Source organism: Macaca thibetana, chromosome 18, assembly GCF_024542745.1.
Source record: "Macaca thibetana thibetana isolate TM-01 chromosome 18, ASM2454274v1, whole genome shotgun sequence".
NCBI classification, from domain to species: Eukaryota; Metazoa; Chordata; class Mammalia; order Primates; family Cercopithecidae; genus Macaca; species Macaca thibetana.
Window position 1 is genome coordinate 69,000,905 of NC_065595.1, and position 21,237 is coordinate 69,022,141.

General features: G+C 41.6%; 1 protein-coding gene across 1 annotated transcript in view; it reads left to right on the forward strand.

Moving 5' to 3' along the window:
- RAB31 (RAB31, member RAS oncogene family) overlaps positions 1-21,237 on the forward strand; it is a 431,066-nt gene that overhangs the window by 345,623 nt on the left and 64,206 nt on the right. Inside the window, exon 4 of the mRNA XM_050767411.1 lies at positions 13,798-13,879. Coding sequence (XP_050623368.1) covers positions 13,798-13,879 — 82 coding nt within the window. The remainder of the gene's footprint in view (positions 1-13,797; positions 13,880-21,237) is intronic.

The following is a 21,237-nucleotide window of genomic DNA, read 5'->3' on the forward strand; positions in this document are numbered from 1 at the left end:
TACTTGGCTGATAGGCCAGTGGTTGGAACTGTGTAGCTGAGAAAACCCACATTTTGTAGTTTAAAAATGACTTAAAGAAACATACTCATGAAAATATCAAGAATTAGGAAGGGTCTGACATTTTACCCTAATTGCAGCCTGCAACTTGTTAACAAGTTAACAGTTGTGACGTGTTAGCCTGACTCCGTTTCAGGGATGCTGGCAGAAGACAGAAGCCCTCCGGGGCAGAGACAGAGGCAATAGCAATAGCCAGAGTATTCGCATTTTGCATTGGTTCCCCCGGTCCAAATTTCCATAGGGTGACATTAGAGTCAGAGACCTCACATGCAGGAGGTTGTGTGACGGGAGAGGAACCCCAAGCTGAAGGAACCCAAATCTTCTACATAGGGCAGTGAGCATGTCTGTCCTCAGCTAGAGAAAGAGACTCTTCCCCTCCAAGGATGCTTGCTGTGCAGGTTGATCATCCCTAATCCAAAAACCTGAAACCCAGAATGCTCCCAAATCTGAAACTTTTGAGTGCCAACATGACGCTCAAAGGTGATACTCAAAATGCTCATTGGGATATTTCAGATTTTGGAATTTCAGTTTGGGGATGCTCAACTAGGTAAGTATAATGCAATTATTGCAAAATTAAAAATCTGTATATCCAGCCGGGAGCGGTGGTTCATGCCTGTAATTCTAGCTCTTTGGGAGGCCTAGGTGGGCAGATCACATGAGATCACAAGTTCAAGACTAGCCTGGCCAACATGGTGAAACCCCGTCTCTACTAAAAATACAAAAATTAGCCAGATGTGGTGGCGCGCGCCTATAGTCCCAGCTACTCGGGAGGCTGAGGCAAGAGAAAGTGGTGGTTGCTGAGATTGTACCACTGCACTCCAGCCTGGGCAACAGAGCGAGACTCCATCTCAAATAAATAAATCAATCCAAAATTTGAAATACTTCTGGTACCAAGCATTTTGGATAAGGGATACTCAACGTGTACAAGCATCCTTGAAAACACAATCCAGAAAAAAGTGTTTACTTGCAAGATGTACACGGTGTGAGAGACCATCAAGAATTGTCTCCCAGCACAGGCGCTTGTATGATAGGTATACGTTTTATGGAAGAAATTCTTTCCACTCTGCTCTGGAATGTACTTTTTTTCTCTCTCTCTTATTTTTCTTATTTTTTTTTTTTTTTTTTGAGACGGAGTCTGGCTCTGTCGCCCAGGCTGGAGTGCAGTGGCCGGATCTCAGCTCACTGCAAGCTCCGCCTCCCGGGTTCACGCCATTCTCCTGCCTCAGCCTCCCGAGTAGCTGGGACTACAGGCGCCCGCCGCCTCGCTCGGCTAGTTTTTTTTTGTATTTTTTAGTAGAGACGGGGTTTCACCGTATTAGCCAGGATGGTCTCGATCTCCTGACCTCGTGATCCGCCGGTCTCGGCCTCCCAAAGTGCTGGGATTACAGGCTTGAGCCATCGCGCCCGGCCTCTCTCTTATTTTTCACTTTGTGTCTCTGTGTGTGTGTTTTTAATAATAAAAAGCAGAACTGATAAGAGTGATTAACTGTGAAGTATGGTTCCGGAAGATGGAGGAGAGATTTGTGCCTTCTACTTTCTAAACTTTTGTTTAAAAATTTTTTGAAATAAATTTCTTTTGTCATGACGTTTTTTAAAGTAAAAAGACAGCGCATACTCATACCACAAATTATGGGCAGTACATAAAAATGACAAGCTTCTAGGTGTTAAGCATAGGTATAGGCATCATAAATAGGGTGGTTACGTAATTTTGGTCATAATCTCTTGGTCAAAGAAAGTTGCTGTGCCAGCCCAGATTAAAGGGGGAGGAGACACAGGCTGCCTTGTGGTGGGAGGACCCATGTGTGCCTGGAGGGAGTGGGGGGGATGGATTGCTGGTACCATTTTGGAGACAAACACAGTTGACAGTGTTTTGTCTAGTAAATGCATTTCGGTGGTTTGGAGTTTTAAAAACCTTGTGTATTACAATTGACCCTTGAACAACTCGGGGATTAAGGGTGCTGACACCTGAATAGTTGAAAAACCACCTATAACTTTTTTTTTCTGAAACGGTACTTGGCTCAAAAGTCTGGCTCTGTCACCCAGGCTGGAGTGCAGTGGCACAGTCTCGGCTCACTGCAACCTCCGCCTCTCGAGTTCAAGCGATTCTTCTGCCTCAGCCTCCCAAGTAGCTGGGATTACAGGTGCATGCCACCATGCCCAGCTAATTTGTGTATTTTTAGTAGGGACAGGGTTTCACCATGTTGGCCAGGCTGGTCTTGAACTCCTGACCTCAGGTGATCCACCCGCCTTGGCCTCTCAAAGTGCTGGGATTACAGATGTGAGCCACTGTGCCCAGCCCTATGTATAACTTTTGACTCCCCCAAAACTTACCTGCTAATACCCAACCATTGACCTGAAGCCTTATGGAGAACATAGTCAATTCACGCATATTTTGTATGTGATATGTATTATATACTGCATTCTTACAATAAAGTAAGCTAGATAAAAGAAAACATTACTAAGAAAATCATAAGGAAGAGAAAATATATTTACTATTCATTAAGTGGAAATGGACCATCATAAAGGTCTTTATCCTCATTGTCTTCACATTGAGTCAGCTGAGGAGGAGCAGGAAGAGGAGGGGTTGGTCTTGCTGTCTTGAGGGTGGGGAAGGCAGAAGAGATCGACTTAGAAGTGGGCCCATGCCGTTCAAACCCATGTTCAAGGGTCAACGGTCTATGGAAACTCTCTACACTTTCTGCTTAGTTTTTCCTGTAAACTAAAAATGCTCTAAAAAACTGTTATTAATTTAAACATTATGTCTTAGTTTTAAACATTATGAACAAATTTATCCTGTACAGAAATATATAAAATAGAAAGTGAAGTCAGAGGATTTTGCTAGCTCTTCAATCCCCCATTCTTCAATTTACATAACCAATATTTAGAGTCCAAAGTGCATGTTTAACATATTTCTCATAAGTACTTTCTGTGGACATGCAGGTACACAAGTAGATAATTTCTAAAAACGAAAACGTATCACACTTTACCTAACAAGCCACAACATACATTCCCAGTTCACTTAGGTCCTCCTTATTCTTTTTCATGGCTGATTGCCAGCCTCTGGGAAACTGAGTCAGGCTGCCAAGTGATGACTGTTCACTTGTAAACAATTAGGGTATAATACAAGTATGCCCCGTGCAATACTTGGGGCATGTGTATACTAAAAATTTATTAGTTCTTTATCTGAACATCAAATTGAACTGGCATCCTGTATTTGTATTTGCTGAGTGTTGCGATCCGCACCTCACTCCTCCTTTGAGCTTAAGCCAGGCTGGTTGGGTTTCCGAGTCTTGCAACCAAAGGGACCTCAATAGAAGCAGGCAGTTGTGCAATAGGGGCTTAGACAGGTGACTCAACTTTAATTGTGACACAGACAAGATTAAAATCTAATTGTTTTGATTATAAAAGTTCATGTGCGACGGGGCGTGGTGGCTCCTGCCTATAATCCCAGCACTTTGGAAGGCTGACGTGGGTGGATCATTTGAGCCCAGGAGTTCAAGACCAGCCTGGGCCACAGGGTGAAACTTGGTCTCTACAAAAAAATACAAAAATTAACTGGGTGTGGTGGCGTGTGCCTGGAGTCCTAGCTACTTGGGAGGCTGAGGCAGGAGGATCCCCTGAGACCTGGAGGTCGGGGCTGCAGTGAGCCAGGACTGTGCCACTCTACTCCAGCCAGGGCAACAGCGTGAAATACTGTTCCAAAAAAAAAAGTTCATGTTCACTCTAAAAAACTCGAAGAACACAAAATTCATGAAACTAGGAATCTTAGGGTACATACAGTTTTTTTTACTCTGTATTCTACTTAATGTATTTTGAACATTTTTTACAGTGTCACATAATCTTCAAAAACATGTTGAAAATATTTTTTCTGATTATACAGGTATTATATACTCATCATAAACAACTGAGAATGAAAAAAATCATAAGGAAAAATATTTTAAAAACCCATAATCTACCTCTTAGAGGTAACTCCTGTAAACACTTTGTTATTTTCTTCCAGCCCTTTTCCTGTATAAGTGTGTGTATGCGTTATTTATTCAACATCATTTTGTGAATTTCATGCCATTAAATAGTCTTTAAAAACAATTTTTAATGGTTGTATTTTTCACTTCAGGCATTTAGGTTGTTTAAATACTTTTGTACTTTTATAAATAATGTTATGAGGCTAGACATGGTGGCTCATGCCTGTAATCCCAGCACTTTGGGAGGCCAAGGCAGGTGGATCACCTGAAGTCAGGAGTTCAAGACCAGCCTGGCCAACATGGTGAAACCCCATCTCTACTAAAAATGCAAAATTAGCCAGGCATGGTAATGCACACCTGCAGTCCCAGCTACCTTGGGAGGCTGAGGCAGGAAAGTCACTTGAACCCGGGAGGCAAAGGTGGTCCGTAGACATTTCAGTTCCTGGTGCCGGCACTGCCTTCTTGGCAGTAACCCTGCTGGCCGCCCCCAGCCCAGGTTAGGCGACTTGCCTAGGTGCACTCAGCCCGTGAACAGCCCACTCATGGCTCACACCAAGGGAGTCCGCTCTCAAAGCCCACCCTGCTTCTTCCACTGGAATCGCGTGAGCATTGGTGAAAGGCCATGGGCTGTAGAATGCCATTGCTTCAGCATTAAAAGAGTTAATTCTTATGGCCTCTCTGACTTACACTGAAAAACCTTGGCTCTGCTATTCAAGCAGATTGCATTGACATCTTGAGTGTGTGTGTGTATGTGTGTGTCTCCCTTTTCATTTCAACTTTTGTAAGGAAATTGTGTTACTTCTCTGCCAGATTTTGGTTTCCACAGATAATGAAGTCAGTTTAGCAGGGCCAGTGCACCTCCTCCACCACTTCGGAGGGTGATCTACACAGAAGAAAAGATGCCTGAGGTTCTTGTTTGTTTGTTTGTTTGAGACAGGATCTTGCTCTGTCACCCAGGCTGGAGTGCAGTGGCGCAATCATGGCTCACTGTAGCCTCCACCTCCCAGGCTCAAGCGATCCTCCCACCTTAGCCTCCTGAGTAGCTGGGACCACGGGTGTGAGCCACCACACCTGGCTATTTTTAAATTTTTGTTTTTAATTAAATTTTTATTTTTGTGGAGATGAAGTCTCCCCGTGTTGTTGCCTAGGCTGGATGAGGTTCTTAAGATCAAAAGCTAGCAAAGACTTAAAAACCAACAACAAACCTCAGTCAACCAAAAAAAGCAATGATTGTCATGGTCCTCGTTTCAAATACTGAGAGTCTTTCTCCTAGTGGCGAGAGAGCGGGAGCACAGAGGGATGTGTGTGTGTGAGGTGTGCCTTCCTACTATTATTAAAGTTGCTCCTCACGGCTCACTGTGAACCAAGGGGAATTTCACAGGTATCCGTTTCCCTCTTTGTCCCTGCGAACACCTCTGTTTAATGCAGAGTAGGTATTGGCCCCATTTCACAGAACAGGAAACTGAGGGGCTTTACGGGCTGTTTAATTGAGTCTGGCAGTGAAGGCCTCTGCATCCTCTTCCTGGTTATGCCACTACATTCTTCTTTCACCAGGAACTAGGCCGTCTTCTGGGATTTGGGTTTTCCCCCCTTTACCTGCCCTGTGAAGCGGTTGGACCGGATATTTAATATTTTTTTCTAACATTTTAAAGGCATGAACTCAGTTTTCTAACTCTAAGGAGAACTTTTTAAGGGTAAGAGGGTTGCTGTATTATTTATCCCAGCACCTAGAGTATATTGAAGAATAAATGAAAATCTGACTAACATCAGAAGTGAAAACAAAAACAAAACACACAAAAACAAAATGTTGATAGAGTTGTCTAGTAAAATTTTTAAATGAGTTTATGAAAAAAAAATGAACAAAGTTAAAGGGCAAATGTTAAACTGGAAAAATATTATTTAAAATATATTACTACAAAAGGTTAGTGGAAACTACTCAAAAAATGAATAAGAAAAGGCTGAATACCTCAGTTGAAAAGTGGGCCAAGGTCGTGAACTGGAGAAAAATTCCTTTACAAAGAAAAGTACAAGTGAACAATAAATGTTAAAATGATGTTTAAACTTGTGATAAGCATAATGAATACAAGAATGAAATATTTTCTATCTAATACATTGAAAGAAATTTGAAAGAGTAATAATGGTTGAGGAAAAGGCCATCTCATACACCACTATGGACAGGTAGGTTGGTACAATCTAAGTTTGGCACAGGTAGCAAAAGTAGGGTGTATCTACTTTTATTTTATTTATTTATTTATATATTTTTAGAGACAGAGTCTTGCTGTGTCACCCAGGCTGGAGTGCAGTGGCACAATCATGGCTCACTGTACCCTTGACCTCCTGGGCTCAAGGGATCCTCCTGCATCAGCTTCCTGAGTAGCTGGGACCACAGGCAAAAGCAACTGTACCTGGTTGATTTTTTTTTTCTTTTGTAGAGCCAGGGGTCTTGCTATGTTGCCCAGGCTGGTCTTGAACTCCTGGCCTCAAGTGATCCTCCCACCTTGGCCTCCCAAAATGCTGGGATTACAGGTGTGAGCCACCATCCTCAGCTCTACTTTTTAAAAACTAAGTCTTAGGATATAGTTATGCAGGGATACAAAGATGTAAGTATAAGGATATTCACTGAATCGTTGTAATAGTGAACAATAGGTAACCAAAATGGCCATCGTTAGGGTGTCGAATAATTCCATAACATGATGTATGATCATCAGTCATTTTAGATGATATTGATCTATATTCATAGAAATGGAAACATTTTAGATGATTCTTTTTTTTATTTTTTGAGACAGAGTCTTGCTCTGTCACTCAGGCTGGAGTACAGTGGTGTAATGTCAGCTCACTGTCATCTCTGACTCCTAGGTTCAAGCGATTCTCCTGCGTCAGTCCCCCACATAGCTGGGATCATAGGCACTTGCCACCTCACCTGGGTCATTTTTGTATTTTTAGTAGACAGTGTTTTGCCATGTTGGCCAGGCTGGTCTTGAATTCCTGACCTCAAGTGATCTGCCCGCCTCAACCTCCCAAAGTGCTGGGATTACAGCTGTGAGCCACTGTGCCCAGCCAATTTTAGATGATATTGATCTATATTTATAGAAATGGAAAGATTTCCAGGACATATAAAGTTGAGGAAAAGCAAAATTTAGATAGAGTATGATGAATTTTCAGAGTAGAAGTTATGTTAAAATAGATTGTTCTGCAAACTCAGAAGCAGATCACATGGAGGGGGTCACACTGCAGTGTGATTGACATGAAGACCAGTGTTACTTGGGAAGAAGCCTGGAAGAGGAAAGAAAAAGAGTCAGGAACAGCTCTTACTCAGGGCTGCTGGACTTTCAGGGGTGTGGCTGTAAAATTCTCTGAGAGTGAGTGGGAATGCTTGGACCCTGCACAGCATCCTTTATACAGGGACGTGATGTTGGAGAGCTACAGGAACCTGGTCTCCATGGCAGGAAATTCTCTTCCTAACCCAAATATTATCTTCATGATGGAGCAAGGGAAAGACCCCTGGACAGTGGAGAGTCAAGTGAAAATCGCAGGAAAGCCGAGAGTGGGAACATATCAAAGGTGTGATGAGAGTGGTGCTGCAGCTCAAACAGAAACACATGCAGCGATCTTATCATGGTGGACAGCTTTCGTCTGGTAGGGTGTCATGATATATATGTCATATTTGCATATATATAGGCTTTTACCTATGGTTCCTGGCTCCTAACTCCCAAGCCCTTGTTATAATCTTGGGGCACTTTAGGCCTCAGAAAACAGAATTGATGTCTGAACTTCTGTCCTCCTTTTACCAGCCCAAGGCAGGACTCTAATCTGATAGCGGGTCCTTCCAGAGAGAGTCCTGCCCCACCCTCTAGAGGAAGGAATGCTACACAGAGCGGCCAAGAAGAACCTGAACACACAGGCCTTGCTGGGTTTTGATCATGCACTTTTTGTCCAATCACGTTTCTACAAAATTGTTAAGAATGCCTCTGTAGGCCGGGCACAGTGTCTCACGCCTGTAATCCCAACACTTTGGGAGGCCGAGGTGGGTGGATCACCTGAAGTCAGGGGTTCGAGGCCAGCCTGACCAACATGGTGAAACCCCTTGTCTACTAAAATTACAAAAATTAGCCGGGTGTGGTGGTGCATCCCTGTAATCCCAGCTACTCGGGAGGCTGAGGCAGGAGAATCGCTTGCCAGTTGCAGTGAGCCGAGATCATGCGACTGCACTCTAGCCTGGGCGACAGAGTCAGACTCTGTCAAAAAGAGAGAGAGAGAGAGAGAGAAAGGAAGGAAGGGAAGGAGAATGCCTATATAATGAAGCCTCTATCAAAGAAAAGAAAGAAAGAAAAGAAAAGAAAGAAAGAGAAGAAAGAAAAGAAAATGTAATGAAGCCTCCATAAAAACTCAAAAGAAATGTGTTCAGGGCACTTCTGAAGAGCTGAGGTTTCTGGAGAGTGGCGCCCAGGGAGTGCGTGGCAGCTCTGTGCCCTGTCTGCTTACCTTGCCCTAAGCATCGCTTCATCTGTATCCTTTGCAATATCCTTTATGAGAAGCTGGTCACTGTAAGTAAGTGTTTCCTTGGGTTCTGTGAGCCGCTGAAGAAGATTAATCGAACCCAAAGAGGGGTCGATGGGAACCCCAACCTGAAACCCGTCGATCAGAAGTTCTAGAGGCCCGGACTTGGGACTGGTGTCCATGGAGGAGCAGTCTTGGGTACTGAGCCCTCAACCTGTGGGATCTGACAGCATCTCCAGGGAGAGAGTGTCAGAATTGAATTGGAGGACACCTAGCTGGTATCTGCTGCTGGTGGTGGTAGAACCCCCCACAGATTTGGTCATAGAAGTCCTCTTCGGTGTTGATGGTTGTGCTGTGAGAGCAGAGGAAAAACATGGTTCAAGAGAGTTATCCCCTACACATCTGGCTTCTGGGAACTCTCTGCTTCCTTCTCTCAGAGGGACATCTTTCCTATATGTGCAATCAAGAAATTATCCCCCAAAGGGAAAAGTAATATGAGAGAAATATTCCACAAAGTGTCACTGGAGTGTGGCAAAGCCTTCAGTGTGCTGTCAGCACTTACCATCAGGTGATCCATACTGGAGAGAAACCTTCCAAATAAAATGAGTGTGGCAAGGTCTTCATGCACAATTCGCTTCTCCCACAACATCCAATAAGTCATTCTTGGGAGAATCCTTACAAATGCAATGACTATGGCAAACCTTTCATCATGAGTTCAAGCATTAATTGACATCACAGAGTCCATACTAAAGAAAAATCATATAATTGTATGTAGCAGAGGCTTTATCCAGATTTCACACTCACTAGACATCAAAATAAGCATTTTTGATGAAACAGCAGAAATGTAATGTGCCTGCTGAGGCTGTCGCCCAAAGATCAAAACTGTAGAACATCAGAGGAGCCAGATGAGGAATGTGACTCAGTCTTTAGTTCTCCAAGGTTAACTTTCAACATTTCACACTGCAGAACAATTACAAGTCAAAATATGTTAAAACTCATGACATGATATCTGTCAAAGGTACCAGGATGTTGGGCAGTGGCCAGTTACCTTCAGGTTATAAAATATTTTATTCAATTATTTGAAGTTTCTTGAAAAGACTACTTTACTGCTTATAACTTTCAGCTTGAACTTTGAAATAAAAGGGATGGAAATCCAGAATATACAAGCAACTCAAACAACTTAACAGCAAAGAAAACCCAAATAAAATGTTTTAAATTGGGCAAGGAATCTGAATAGACATTTCTAAAAAGACATACAAATGGCCAACAAGTTTATGGAAAAATGCTCAACATCACTGTCATCAGGGAAATGCAAATTAGAAACCACAGGAAGATATCATCTCTCTCCAGTTAGAATGACTATCATTAAAAATACAAAAAATAACAAATGCTGGCAACGATGAAGAGAAAAGGGAATTCTTGTACTGTTGGTAAATGAAACACTGTGCACATTAGTATAGCCATTCTGGAAGACAGTATGGAGGTTTCTCAAAACAGCTAAAAATAGAACTGCCATACAATCCAGCACTTCTACTACTGGGTATTTATGCAAAGGAGAGTGAATCAGTATATCAAAGGGATCCCTGCACTCACTGATTTATTGCTGCACTATCCACAACAGCCAAGGTATGAAATCAACCCAAGTGTCCATCAACAAACGAACGGAGGCCGGTGCGGTGGCTCACACCTGTAATCCCGGCACTTTGGGAGGTCAAGGAGGGTGGATCATCTGAGGTCAGGAGTGTGAGACCAGCCTGGCCAACATGGTAGAACCCCATCTCTACTAAAGTAAATTACAAGAATTAGCCGGGTGTGGTGGCACATGCCTGTAATCCCAGCTACTTGGGAGGCTGAGGCAGGAGAATCGCATGAACCCAGGAGATGGAGGTTGCAGTGAGCTGAGACTGCGCCACTGCACTCCAGCCTGGTAGGCAGAGTGAGACCCTGTCTCAAAAAAACAAAACAAAACAAAACAAAACGAATTCATGGGTAAAGAAAATGTGGTAATATATACACATTAGAATAGATTCAGCCATAAAAAAAGAACGAAATCCTGTCGTTCATGGCAACACGGATGAGCCCGGAGGACATTGCATTAAGTGAAATAATCCAGACATGGAAAGATAAATACTACATGTTCTCACTTATGTGCAAGAGCTAAAAAGAAAAGAGCTCATAGAATTAGAATAGAATTGTAGTTATTAGAAGCTGGGAAGGGTTGGGGGAGGGAAGGATAGGGAGAGGTTGGTTAACAGTTACAAAGTTACAGCTAGATGGGAGGAAAATATTCTAGTGTTCTGTAGCACTGTAGGATGAATAAGGCTAACAATAATTTAGTGTATATTTTCGAAAAGCTAGAAGAGAGGATTTTGGATGTTCACAACACCAAGAAATGATAAATGTTCAAGGTGATGAATATGCTAATTATCTTGATTTGATCATTACACATTGCTTACATGTAGGTGCGTATCACTCTGTATCCCATAAGATGCATAATTATTGTGTATCAACTAAAAATAAAAGGAAAAAAAAGAATGAATAATCCCATTTTAAAAGCTGTATAAAAATAATTGGGAAGGACATACACCAATTTATTAGCAGTGACTATGGCTGGGTGGTGAAATATGATTGGTTTTTATTTCCTTTTTGTTTTTTGAATTTCTTTTTTATGAAATACATATGTTGCTTTTAAAATGGGAAAAGTAATAACGATATTAACATTTTTGGAATATATTAGTTCTTCCCAGTAGTCTGGATATACATTTTAAACACTTTTAAAGAAATAAAGGAATAGATGTGGTTTTGATAATACTGGATCTTATCACTTAGAATACTTAGAATTTCTATTTACTGCAATTGTGGGTTGGTGATTAGAACTCTCTAACAAGCCTTTGGTTTTTGTGGGGATAGTGTGGGACTTGCAGTAGACTTTTCTACTTGGGACTTGTGTAATTGGCTTCCTATTCTTAGAGGATTTAGAGACTGAGGAAATATTACTATGATGAATCCTAGTGGACCAGGCTGGACTCTATGAAAGTAAGGGAAAGAATCCCTGACTCTTTACCTCCAAAGCCCTGGGGTCCATCTCCTAAGAATAAGAACATAATGAAGACGCCATGGTCATACCTAGAAAATTAATTTGAATCAATGATAATATCTTGCATATAGTGTGAATTTAAAAATTTTCAATTGTTCCTAAAATATCTTTTTTTGGGGGGTAGGGGGTACAGGGTCTCGCTGTGTCACCCAGACTGCAGTGCACTGGGGCAATCTTGGCGCTTTACTACCAGGCTCAAACTCCTGGGTTCAAGCTGTTCTTCTGCCTCAGTCTTTTGAGCTGCCAGAACTACAGGCTTGTACCATAATGCTCAGCTGATTTAAAAATAATTTTTTTTTTTTTTTTGTAAAGAAGGAGTCTTGCTCTGTTGCCCAAGATGGTCTCAAAATCTTGGCCTCAAGCCATCCTCCTGCTTCAGCTTCCCAAAGGGCTAGGATTACAGAAAAAAGAGCCACCACACCTGGCCAAATATATTTTAAAGCTGTTTTCCCCCTAATCTGGGGTCCAGCCAGGGTTCATATACTGCATTTGGTTGTTTTATCTCTTTCCTCTCAATCTAGATTCTGGAAGAATCTCCCTGTGTTTTTCTGGTTTGCTTGTCATGACATTGACTTATTTGAAGCATTCAGGCCAGCTTGTCTTGCAAAATGTTTCACATTCTACATTTGCCTGATTGTTTTCTTACAATTAAATTCAGACTAAGCATTTGTGGACAGAATGCTGTCTAGGTGATGTACTACTTCTTATTCCATCACTTCAGGAGGCTCTCCTACCAGGTTGTCCCCCTCCTGGGGATGCTTGCTATTTTTTAATGAATAGGAAACTCTCATAAAAGTCAAGGCTATTGAACATTCCTAGTATTTTTATACCCTTCATGAGCACAAAGAAAATGCTTTTTTAAAGGAAATAGTAAGAAAAAGAAAACAGTAAGCGTTTCATGATCTACTGAGGCTTTAATGTCTTTTCTTTTTGGACTCAGAAGGGAGGAAAAATAATCCTTCCTTTTTTGTAGAGAAAACATAAATATGTGTTAAGCTGCCAATCTTCGTCCTTGAATTTATGCAAGCAGGTTGGGACTTAGATGTAGTATTCTATTAGTTGCTGCTGGTGTTGGATTCATATCCAGAATTAATTTGAATCAATGATAATATCTTGCATATGGTGTGAATTTAAAATTTTTCAATTGTTCTTAAAATATCTTTTTTTGGGGGGTAGGGGGTACAGGGTCTCGCTGTGTCACCCAGACATAGTAAATATGTAAGGCAACTTTTTTGTGTGTGTGGTGCCATTGTAAGACCAAAACCATAACATGCCAACATACCAGCTGCTGTTTTCACTCTTGAGTATTGTAATAAGTTTTTAAAATCCAAGGTTGTGTTCTTTCCTGAGATCTGGGGGTATTTTAATAATTGAAGCTAACTGGTTTTAGAAACACAGTCTTTCTTTTTTTTTTTTTTTGAGACGGAGTCTTGCTCTGTCACCCAGGCTGGAGTGCAGTGGTGTGATTTTGGCTCACTGCAGCCTCCGCTTGCTGAGTTCAAGTGATTCTCCTGCCTCAGCCTCCCAAGTAGCTGAGACTACAGGCACCTGCCACCACGCCCGCTAATTTTTGTATTTTTAAGTTTTATTTTATATATATATATATATATATATGTGTGTGTGTGTGTGTGTGTGTGTGTGTGTGTGACAAAGTCTCATACTGTCATCTGGGTTTGAAGTGCCATGGTGCGATATTGGCTCACTGCAACCTCCACCTCCCGGTTTCAAGCGATTCTCCTGCCTTAGCCTCCCGAGTAGCTGGGACTACAGGTGCCTGCCACTATGCCGCCACCACGCCTGGCTAATTTTTTGTGTTTTTAGTACAGACAGGATTTCATCATATTGGCCAGGCTGGTCTCGAACTCCTGACCTCGTAATCTGCCCACCTTGGCCTCCCAAAGTGCTAGGATTACAGGCGTGAACCACCGCACCTGACCAGAAACACAGTCTTTTGAATGCCTCCTTTGTTTTGTTTTGTTTCAAAACCCCCAGTTGAACTAACAGAAAATGCAGAATATTTTCTTCTGGGTGTCATGAATCTTCTAGCCCTTTTCTCCTCTTAGTGGTTCCCAAGGACCAGGGCTTTTTGGGGTCCTGCTAAGGTGTAGCATTTAACTTGTTTGACTTGTGAATCTTTGTGAAGAAACAATGCAGTAATGTGGAGATGTTGACTCTCTTTTTCAGGGCATCTTTTATGACCAAAACTGTGCCTTGTGGAAATGAACTTCACAAGTTCCTCATCTGGGACACTGCTGGTCAGGAGCGGGTGAGTATATGCTGTGTTTTGGGCTTTCCAGTGGAAATAAGATCAGCTTCTGAAGGTTTGTTTGCATTAGACAAGACTCTTGGTTGCAGGTGACAGAAACCTAGCTTGAAATGATGTTAAGCAAAAATGAAATGTACTCATGAGCTATGTGAAAAGTCTAAGGGGGTACCTAGAGTGAGGCGGGACTGAGTTCAGGTCCCCCAAATGTGTATGAGAGGAGCCTATCTCTCTTTATTTCTGTTTCTTTCCATTTAGTGCAATTGTGGTTGCACTCTTGGTTTGATTCATTTTTAGGCAGACTCACCCTCCCTTCTTGCCTCAAGGGTGGTAAGGATGGCCCCAACAGCATCCCTACACCTACCTTCAGCCTTTTTAGCAACCACCGGGTGAGCATGCACCTCTTCTGCAAGTGGGAACATACATCTCAGTGTCTCTGCGTTCTCATTGGCCTGCCTCGGGCCCCATGCCCACTCCTCAACGTCAGGTGGTACAGTGTTCTGGGGGGTTTGGTGCCCCTACTGGTGGGACCTGGCAGTACACTGACCCCCAGAGGCAAGGGCTGGTGTCAGCCCCACCTGAACCAGGTTGTCTGGAAGTCAGGTAGGCTTAGAGCCCCAAGGAAAACCTGGGGCCTCTTACTGGAAAAATGGGTCAATGGATACTGGGTTATCAAAACAGTAGATGGCTTCTCTTCTACTCCTAATTCTCTTTCTTTGCTGAAAATGCTTACGGAGAAGACTATATATTTTAGAAGGTCATGCCTTTAGATTCAAAAAAGGGAATCGATGAATACTAACACAGTGTCTATTACAGGATACTTCATAATAACTGGAGCGTATATTATAAAAGTTGCTGAGTCTTGCTGTGTCTCCCAGGCTGGAGTGCAGTGGCACAATTATGGCTCACTGCACCCTTGACCTCCTGGGCTCAAGGGACCCTCCTGCTTCAGCTTCCTGAGTAGCTGGGACTACAGGCACAAGCCACTGCACCTGGCTGATTTTTTTTTTCTTTTGTAAAGCCGGGGGTCTCACTATATTGCCCAAGCTCGTCTTGAACTCCTGGCATCAAGTGATCCTCCCACCTTGGCCTCCGAAAGTGCTGGGATTACAGGTGTCAGTCATAATATAAAAGTTGAGGCCAGACGCGGTGGCTTACGCCTGTAATACCAGCACTTTGGGAGGCCAAGGCGGGTGGATCACGAGGTCAGGAGATTGAGACCATCTTGGCTAACACAGTGAAACCCCGTCTCTACTAAAAATAAAAAAAAAATTGGCCAGACGTGGTGGTGGGTGCCTGTAGTCCCAGCTACTTGGGAGGCTGAGGCAGGAGAATGGCATGAACCCGGGCGGCGGAGCTTGCAGTGAGCCGAGATCACGCCACTGCACTCCAGCCTGGGTGACGAGCAAGACTCTGTCTCAAAAATAAATAAATAAATAAATAAATAAATAAATAAATAAGTTGAAGCGGATAGCCAAGTAGAGATGACCAATACCTTGTCTTAGCCAAGAGCTGTTAGCCTGATTGCAGTTATCAGAGTTGATGACTATGGAGTAAAATTGTAGAATTTTCCCTTGTTTGATCGAAACTCAAATGTCACCTTCTCTACCTCCCTGTTTAAAATGTCACCACCTCCTTTTCTTGCCCTACTCCACTCACTTCCTGCTTCACTTTTCTCCACAGTTCTTATCATCTTCCAATATATTATTTAATTCACTTTATTTTGAGACAGGATCTTGCTCTGTCACCCAGGCTGGAGTGCAGTGGTGCAATCACAGCTCACTGCAGCCTCAAACTTCTGAGCTCAAGCGATCCTCTCACCTCAGCCTCCTGAGTATCAGGGACCACAGGTGCTCACCACCACTCTGGGCTAAGTTTTAAAGTTGCTTTGTAGAGACAAGGTCTTGCTATGTTGCCCAGGCTGGTCTTGAACTCCTGGGCTCAAGTAGTCCTCCTGCTTTGGCCTTCCAAAGTGCTGGAGTTACAGGTGTGAGCTACCGTTCGGAGCCTTAATTCAATTATTGATCTGTTTATTGTCTTTCTAAAAGGAGGAATCCAGGATTCAGGATAATCTATAATTTTCTTTATCGTCTCCTAACTAATCAAGTGTTAGTTTATGTAATTTTCATTTTATCTAAATTCTCTTTCAAAACAAAAGTTCCTGTATTTGTAGATTAAAGCGTTTTAAAAACACTGCTGAAAGAAATCATAGGCGTAGACACAAATAAATGGAAACACATCCCATGCTCATGGATGGGTAGAATCAATATTATGAAAATGACCATACTCCCAAAAGCAATCTACAAATTCAATGCAATTCCCATCAAAATACCACCATCATTCATGCCGGGTGCGGTGGCTTGTGCCTGTAATTGCAGGAGTTCAAGACCAGCCTGGCCAATATGGTCAAACCCTGTCTTTACTAAAAATACAAAAATTAGTGGAGCATGGTGGCACGCACCTGTAGTCCCAACTACTTGAGAGACTGAGGCAGAAGAATCACTTGAACCCGGGAGGCGAAGGTTGCAGTGAGCTGAGATCATGCCACTGCACTCCAGCCTGGGTGACAGAGAGAGACTCTGTCTCAAAAAAACAAAAAACGAAAAGCAACCACCATCATTCTTCACAGAACCAGAAAAAAAAATCCTAAAATTCATATGGAACCAAAAAAGAGCCCACATATCCAAAGCAAGACTAAGCAAAAAGGACGTATCTGGAGGCATCACATTACCCGATCTCAAACTATACTACAAGGGCATAGTCATTAAAACAGCATGGTACTGGTATAAAAATAGGCATATAGACCAATGGAACAGAATAGAGAACCCAGAAATAAGCCAAATACTTACAGTCAACTGATCTTTGACAGAACAAACAAAAACATAAAGTGAGAAATGGACATCCTATTCAATAGGTGGTGCTGGGATAATTGGCAAGCCACAAGTAGGAGAATGAAACTGGATTCTCGTCTCTTACCCTATGCAAAAATCAACTCAACATGAATCAAAGACTTAAATCTAAGACCTGAAGCCATAAAATTCTAGAAGATAACATTGGAGAAGCCCTTCAAGACATTGACTTAGGCAAAGGCTTCATGACCAAAAACCCAAAAGCAAATGCAACAAAGCAAAAGATAAATAAATAGGACTTAATTAAACTAAAAAGCTTCTGCACAGCAAAAGAAATAATCTGCAAAGTAGACAGACAAGGGAGAAAATCTTCACAATCCATACATCTGACAAAGGACTAATATCCAGAATCTACATGGAACTCAACAAAATCAGCAAGAACAAAACAAACAATCCCATGAAAATGTGGGATAAGGACATGAATAGACACTTCTCAAAAGAATTTATACAAATGGCCAACGAACAGGAAAAAATGCTCAGCATCACTGATTATCAGGGAAATGAACATCAAAACCACGGTACGATACGACCTTACTCTTGCAAGAATGACCATAATCAAAAAATCAAAATATAAAAATATTGGAATGGATGTGGTGAAAAGGGAACAGTTTTACACTCTTGATGGGATTGTAAACTAGCATAACCACTATGGAAAACAGTATGGAGATTCCTTAAAGAACTAAAAGTAGATCTACCGTTTGATTCAGCAATCCCACTCCTGCGTATCTACCCAAAGGAAAAGAAGTCCTTACACAGAAAAGATACTTGCACACGCATGTTTATTGCAGCACCATTTGCAATTGTAAAAATGTGGAACCAGCCTAAGTGCCCATCGATCAATGAGTGGATAAAGAAAATGTGGTATATATATACCATACAATACTACTGAATACTCCTCAGCCATAAAAAGGAACTAAATAATGACATTCGCAGCAACCTGGACGAGATTGGAGACCATTATTCCAAGTGAAGTAACTCAGGAATAGAAAACTAAACATCGTATGTTCTCACTCATAAGTGGGAGCTAAGCTATGAGGACGCAATGGCGTGAGAATGATACAATGGACTTTGGAGACTTGCAGGAAAGGGTGGGAGTGGGGGTGAGGGATAAGAACTACACATTGGGTACAGTGTATACTGCTTGGGTGATGGGTGCACCAAACTCTCAGAAATTACCACTAGAGAATTTACTCTTGTAAACAAACACCACCTGTTCCCCAAAAACCTACTGAAATTTAAAAAGTAATGATAAAATAAAGCTGAAAGAAGCATGCTAAAATATAGCTAAAATATGCATCTAATCTTAATCTAAAATTGTAGATGTGGAATTGCTAGTTCAGAGCCTCTGATACATACTGTAAAATCCACCTGTTATTTGGACCCACAATGTTTCACTGTTATGTTCTTTCACTTTTACCCAAGTATTGTATTAAAATGAGAAAGAAAAAATAATCCTTTAAAAAATATATATTTGCTTTCTGATGACTTCAAACTTTCTTCATATTTTTTTAGCCATTTCATTTCCGATCTGAATAATTGAATGATTATAGCTTTACCCACTTTTTTCTTGGGTAATTTGTAAGAATCTCTTACCATTAAATTATACATAATGTCTCCATTTGTTATTTATATTTTAATGTCTATTTTAGGTTTCTAACGGTCAAACTTGTTTTTTAGGGTCAAATCAATAATCTTGTCTTTTATAAATTCTGCTTTAGAATACATGCTTTAAAAGACCTTCAGAATGCTAAAGTAAATATTAATTAAAGTTATATTAAACATTTAAATGAAACATATTTTCTTAAAAAATACATTTTAAGCAGTTTTAAGAAATAAATTAGGATGAATATTCCGGCCTACAAATGCTAACCTCATTAGAATGTCTCCTATTTTTCTGCTAAATTGAGAACACAGACTTCTGTGCCCGGGAAGCAGCTGCCTGGGGCACCTCTTCAGCTCCGTCAGCTGTGCCTGCCTATGCCTCAAATGAGGTGACCATTCAGGGAAAAATGTCTGCTTAGAGACCTCACTTCTTGATATGCATGTGTGTTACTTGTAGTTGATCTGCTAGTTTTTTGTTGGTATTGTTATGTAAACTTAAGCAGGGAGAGTTTCTTGATTCCTTTTTACCTCTGGCTATGAAATCGTTGCTTTTGCAGCTGCCTTTAATGAGCACAATAAGTCAGTTTTGCGAAGTGCTGGCTTCACGTCAGCGATGCTTTCTGCTTCTCCTGCTGGCGGACGTTCCCTGATGACTTGCTGTGCTCCACGTACCGTTCTGAGTGCTGTGTGTACCGATGCATTCAGCCCTCCTCGCAAAAGCACTTTGAGGTAGAAACTGTCGTTATTCCCATTTGCCGGTGAGGTCATTGAGACACAGAGACGTTAAGTAACTTGCACAATGTCACAGAGCTAATAAGGTGTAAAGCTGAAAATTGAATCCAGCAGTCTGGGTCCTGAGCTTTATGGTGTTACTTTGATTGAAAAACCACACACAAAAAAAACCATACGGTTGAAAGTAAAACTGCCCAAACTCCCACTACCCAGATATTTCCACTATGGATATTAGATGATCATTCTTCAGATATCTGTATGTGATTAATAATTTTATATCAGTGGGATTGTGATTCTTTATAACCTGCTGTTTTCATTTGATATTACAGTGTCACAAAGGAGAGATTTCTGTGTCATCAAAACAGAATGTTTAACACTTACCTCTAATAGACTATTCAAGGAATAGTCTTTTGATGAAACTTGAACTCTGCTAAAATAACTATTGTAATTTGTAGTTTGTTCCATTTACCATCGCAAATAAAAATACCAGTGGGAAGTTTTCAGGTGACCATATTTCTAATTATTGTGATGGCTTTTCCTAAAATTTGACTTAGAGGTTGTAGACATCTGACTCCATTGACATATCCATAATTTTAAAGAAACCACTAGTATTATATGTGCAAGGCATGACTCCACAGTAGGGATATTCTTTCTTTATACTTCGAGGAAGACGGATTTAGTTTGGGATAACGATGTCAAAGCAAACGTTTTTAGAGTCTAGATTTGTGGAGAGTGCGTGAGTGATATCTGTATGGCTGTGTGGTCATCTGATCTCCCCCGCCCTCGACGGCCTGATTTCGTTATCCTCGGGCTGTCCTTGTCTGGTGTCCCCGGTGGAGTCTTGCATCTCTCCAGGAATGGCAATTTTTCAATTGTTTTGGCAGCTTGTTGCTGGCTTTAATTGTGCTTGTAATGATGTTGCCTAATGTTTGCGCTAAAAATAAATTCCCTGCTGTTGCTTGTGCCTATTGCTATTTGTTCTGTCTCATTAATTATTGGAGTCCAGTGAATTTTATTACCCCTCTTTAGCATCGTAGAAATCTGTTACTGTTCTTTTAGTTTTCATAATTTTAGACAAACAATCACTTTGGGTTTATGATTTGACAATATAAAGACAGATTTCTTTTTTCTTTCTTTTCTTTCTTATTTTATTTTATTTTTTAAAGACAGGGTCACACTCTGTCACCCAGGCTGGAGTGCAGTGATGCAATCATATCTCACTGCAACCGCAAACTCCCAGGCCCAGAATATCCTCCTGCTCCAGCCTCCTGAGTAACTGAGACTACCAGTGTGTGCAACCATGCGCAGCTAACTTTAAAAAAAAAAAAATGGGCCAGGCACGGTGGCTCACTCCTGTAATCCCAGCACTTTGGGAGGCTGAGGCGAGTGGATCACGAGGTCAGGAGTATGAGACCAGCCTGGCCAATGTGGTGAAACCCCATCTCTACTAAAATTACAAAAAGTATCAGAGCATGGTGGCACATATAGTCCCAGTTACTTGGGAGGCTGAGGCGGGAGAATCACTTGAACCCAGAAGGGAAAGGTTGCAGTGAGCTGAGATTGTACCACTGTACCCCAACCTGGGTGACAGAGCAAGACTCCGTCTCAAAAAAAAAAAAAAAAAAAAAAAAAAAAAACTGTAGAGATGAGGTCTTGCTATGTTGTGCAGGCTGGTCTTGAACTCCTGTCCTCGAGCAATCCATTTCACTTGGCTTCTCAAAATGTTGGGATTATAGGTGTGAGCCACCAAGCCTGGCCAAAGACATAGATTTCTGTGTCCTTAAAGGAAGAAAGCTCAACTCAGTGCTTTGCTTGTGTTCATGACTCAGTATTTTTTTGTTTGTGGAATGATTGCGCCAAGTTCTGCCTAACATACACAGCATTCTGGTTAATGCCCTACTTACTGCCCAGTAATAATTCTGTCTTATATTTGTGGTACAAATTTGTACTCTTGGAAAATTATTTTTTCTTCTCCTGAGCACAGGAATCTAAAAAGATCCTCCTCCTCTTTGTATAAGAGAGTATTCGTTCTATTTATTTTTATTTATTTATTTTAGAGACAGGGTCTCACTCTGTCACCCAGGCTGGAGTGCCAGGGCATGATCACAGCTCATTGCA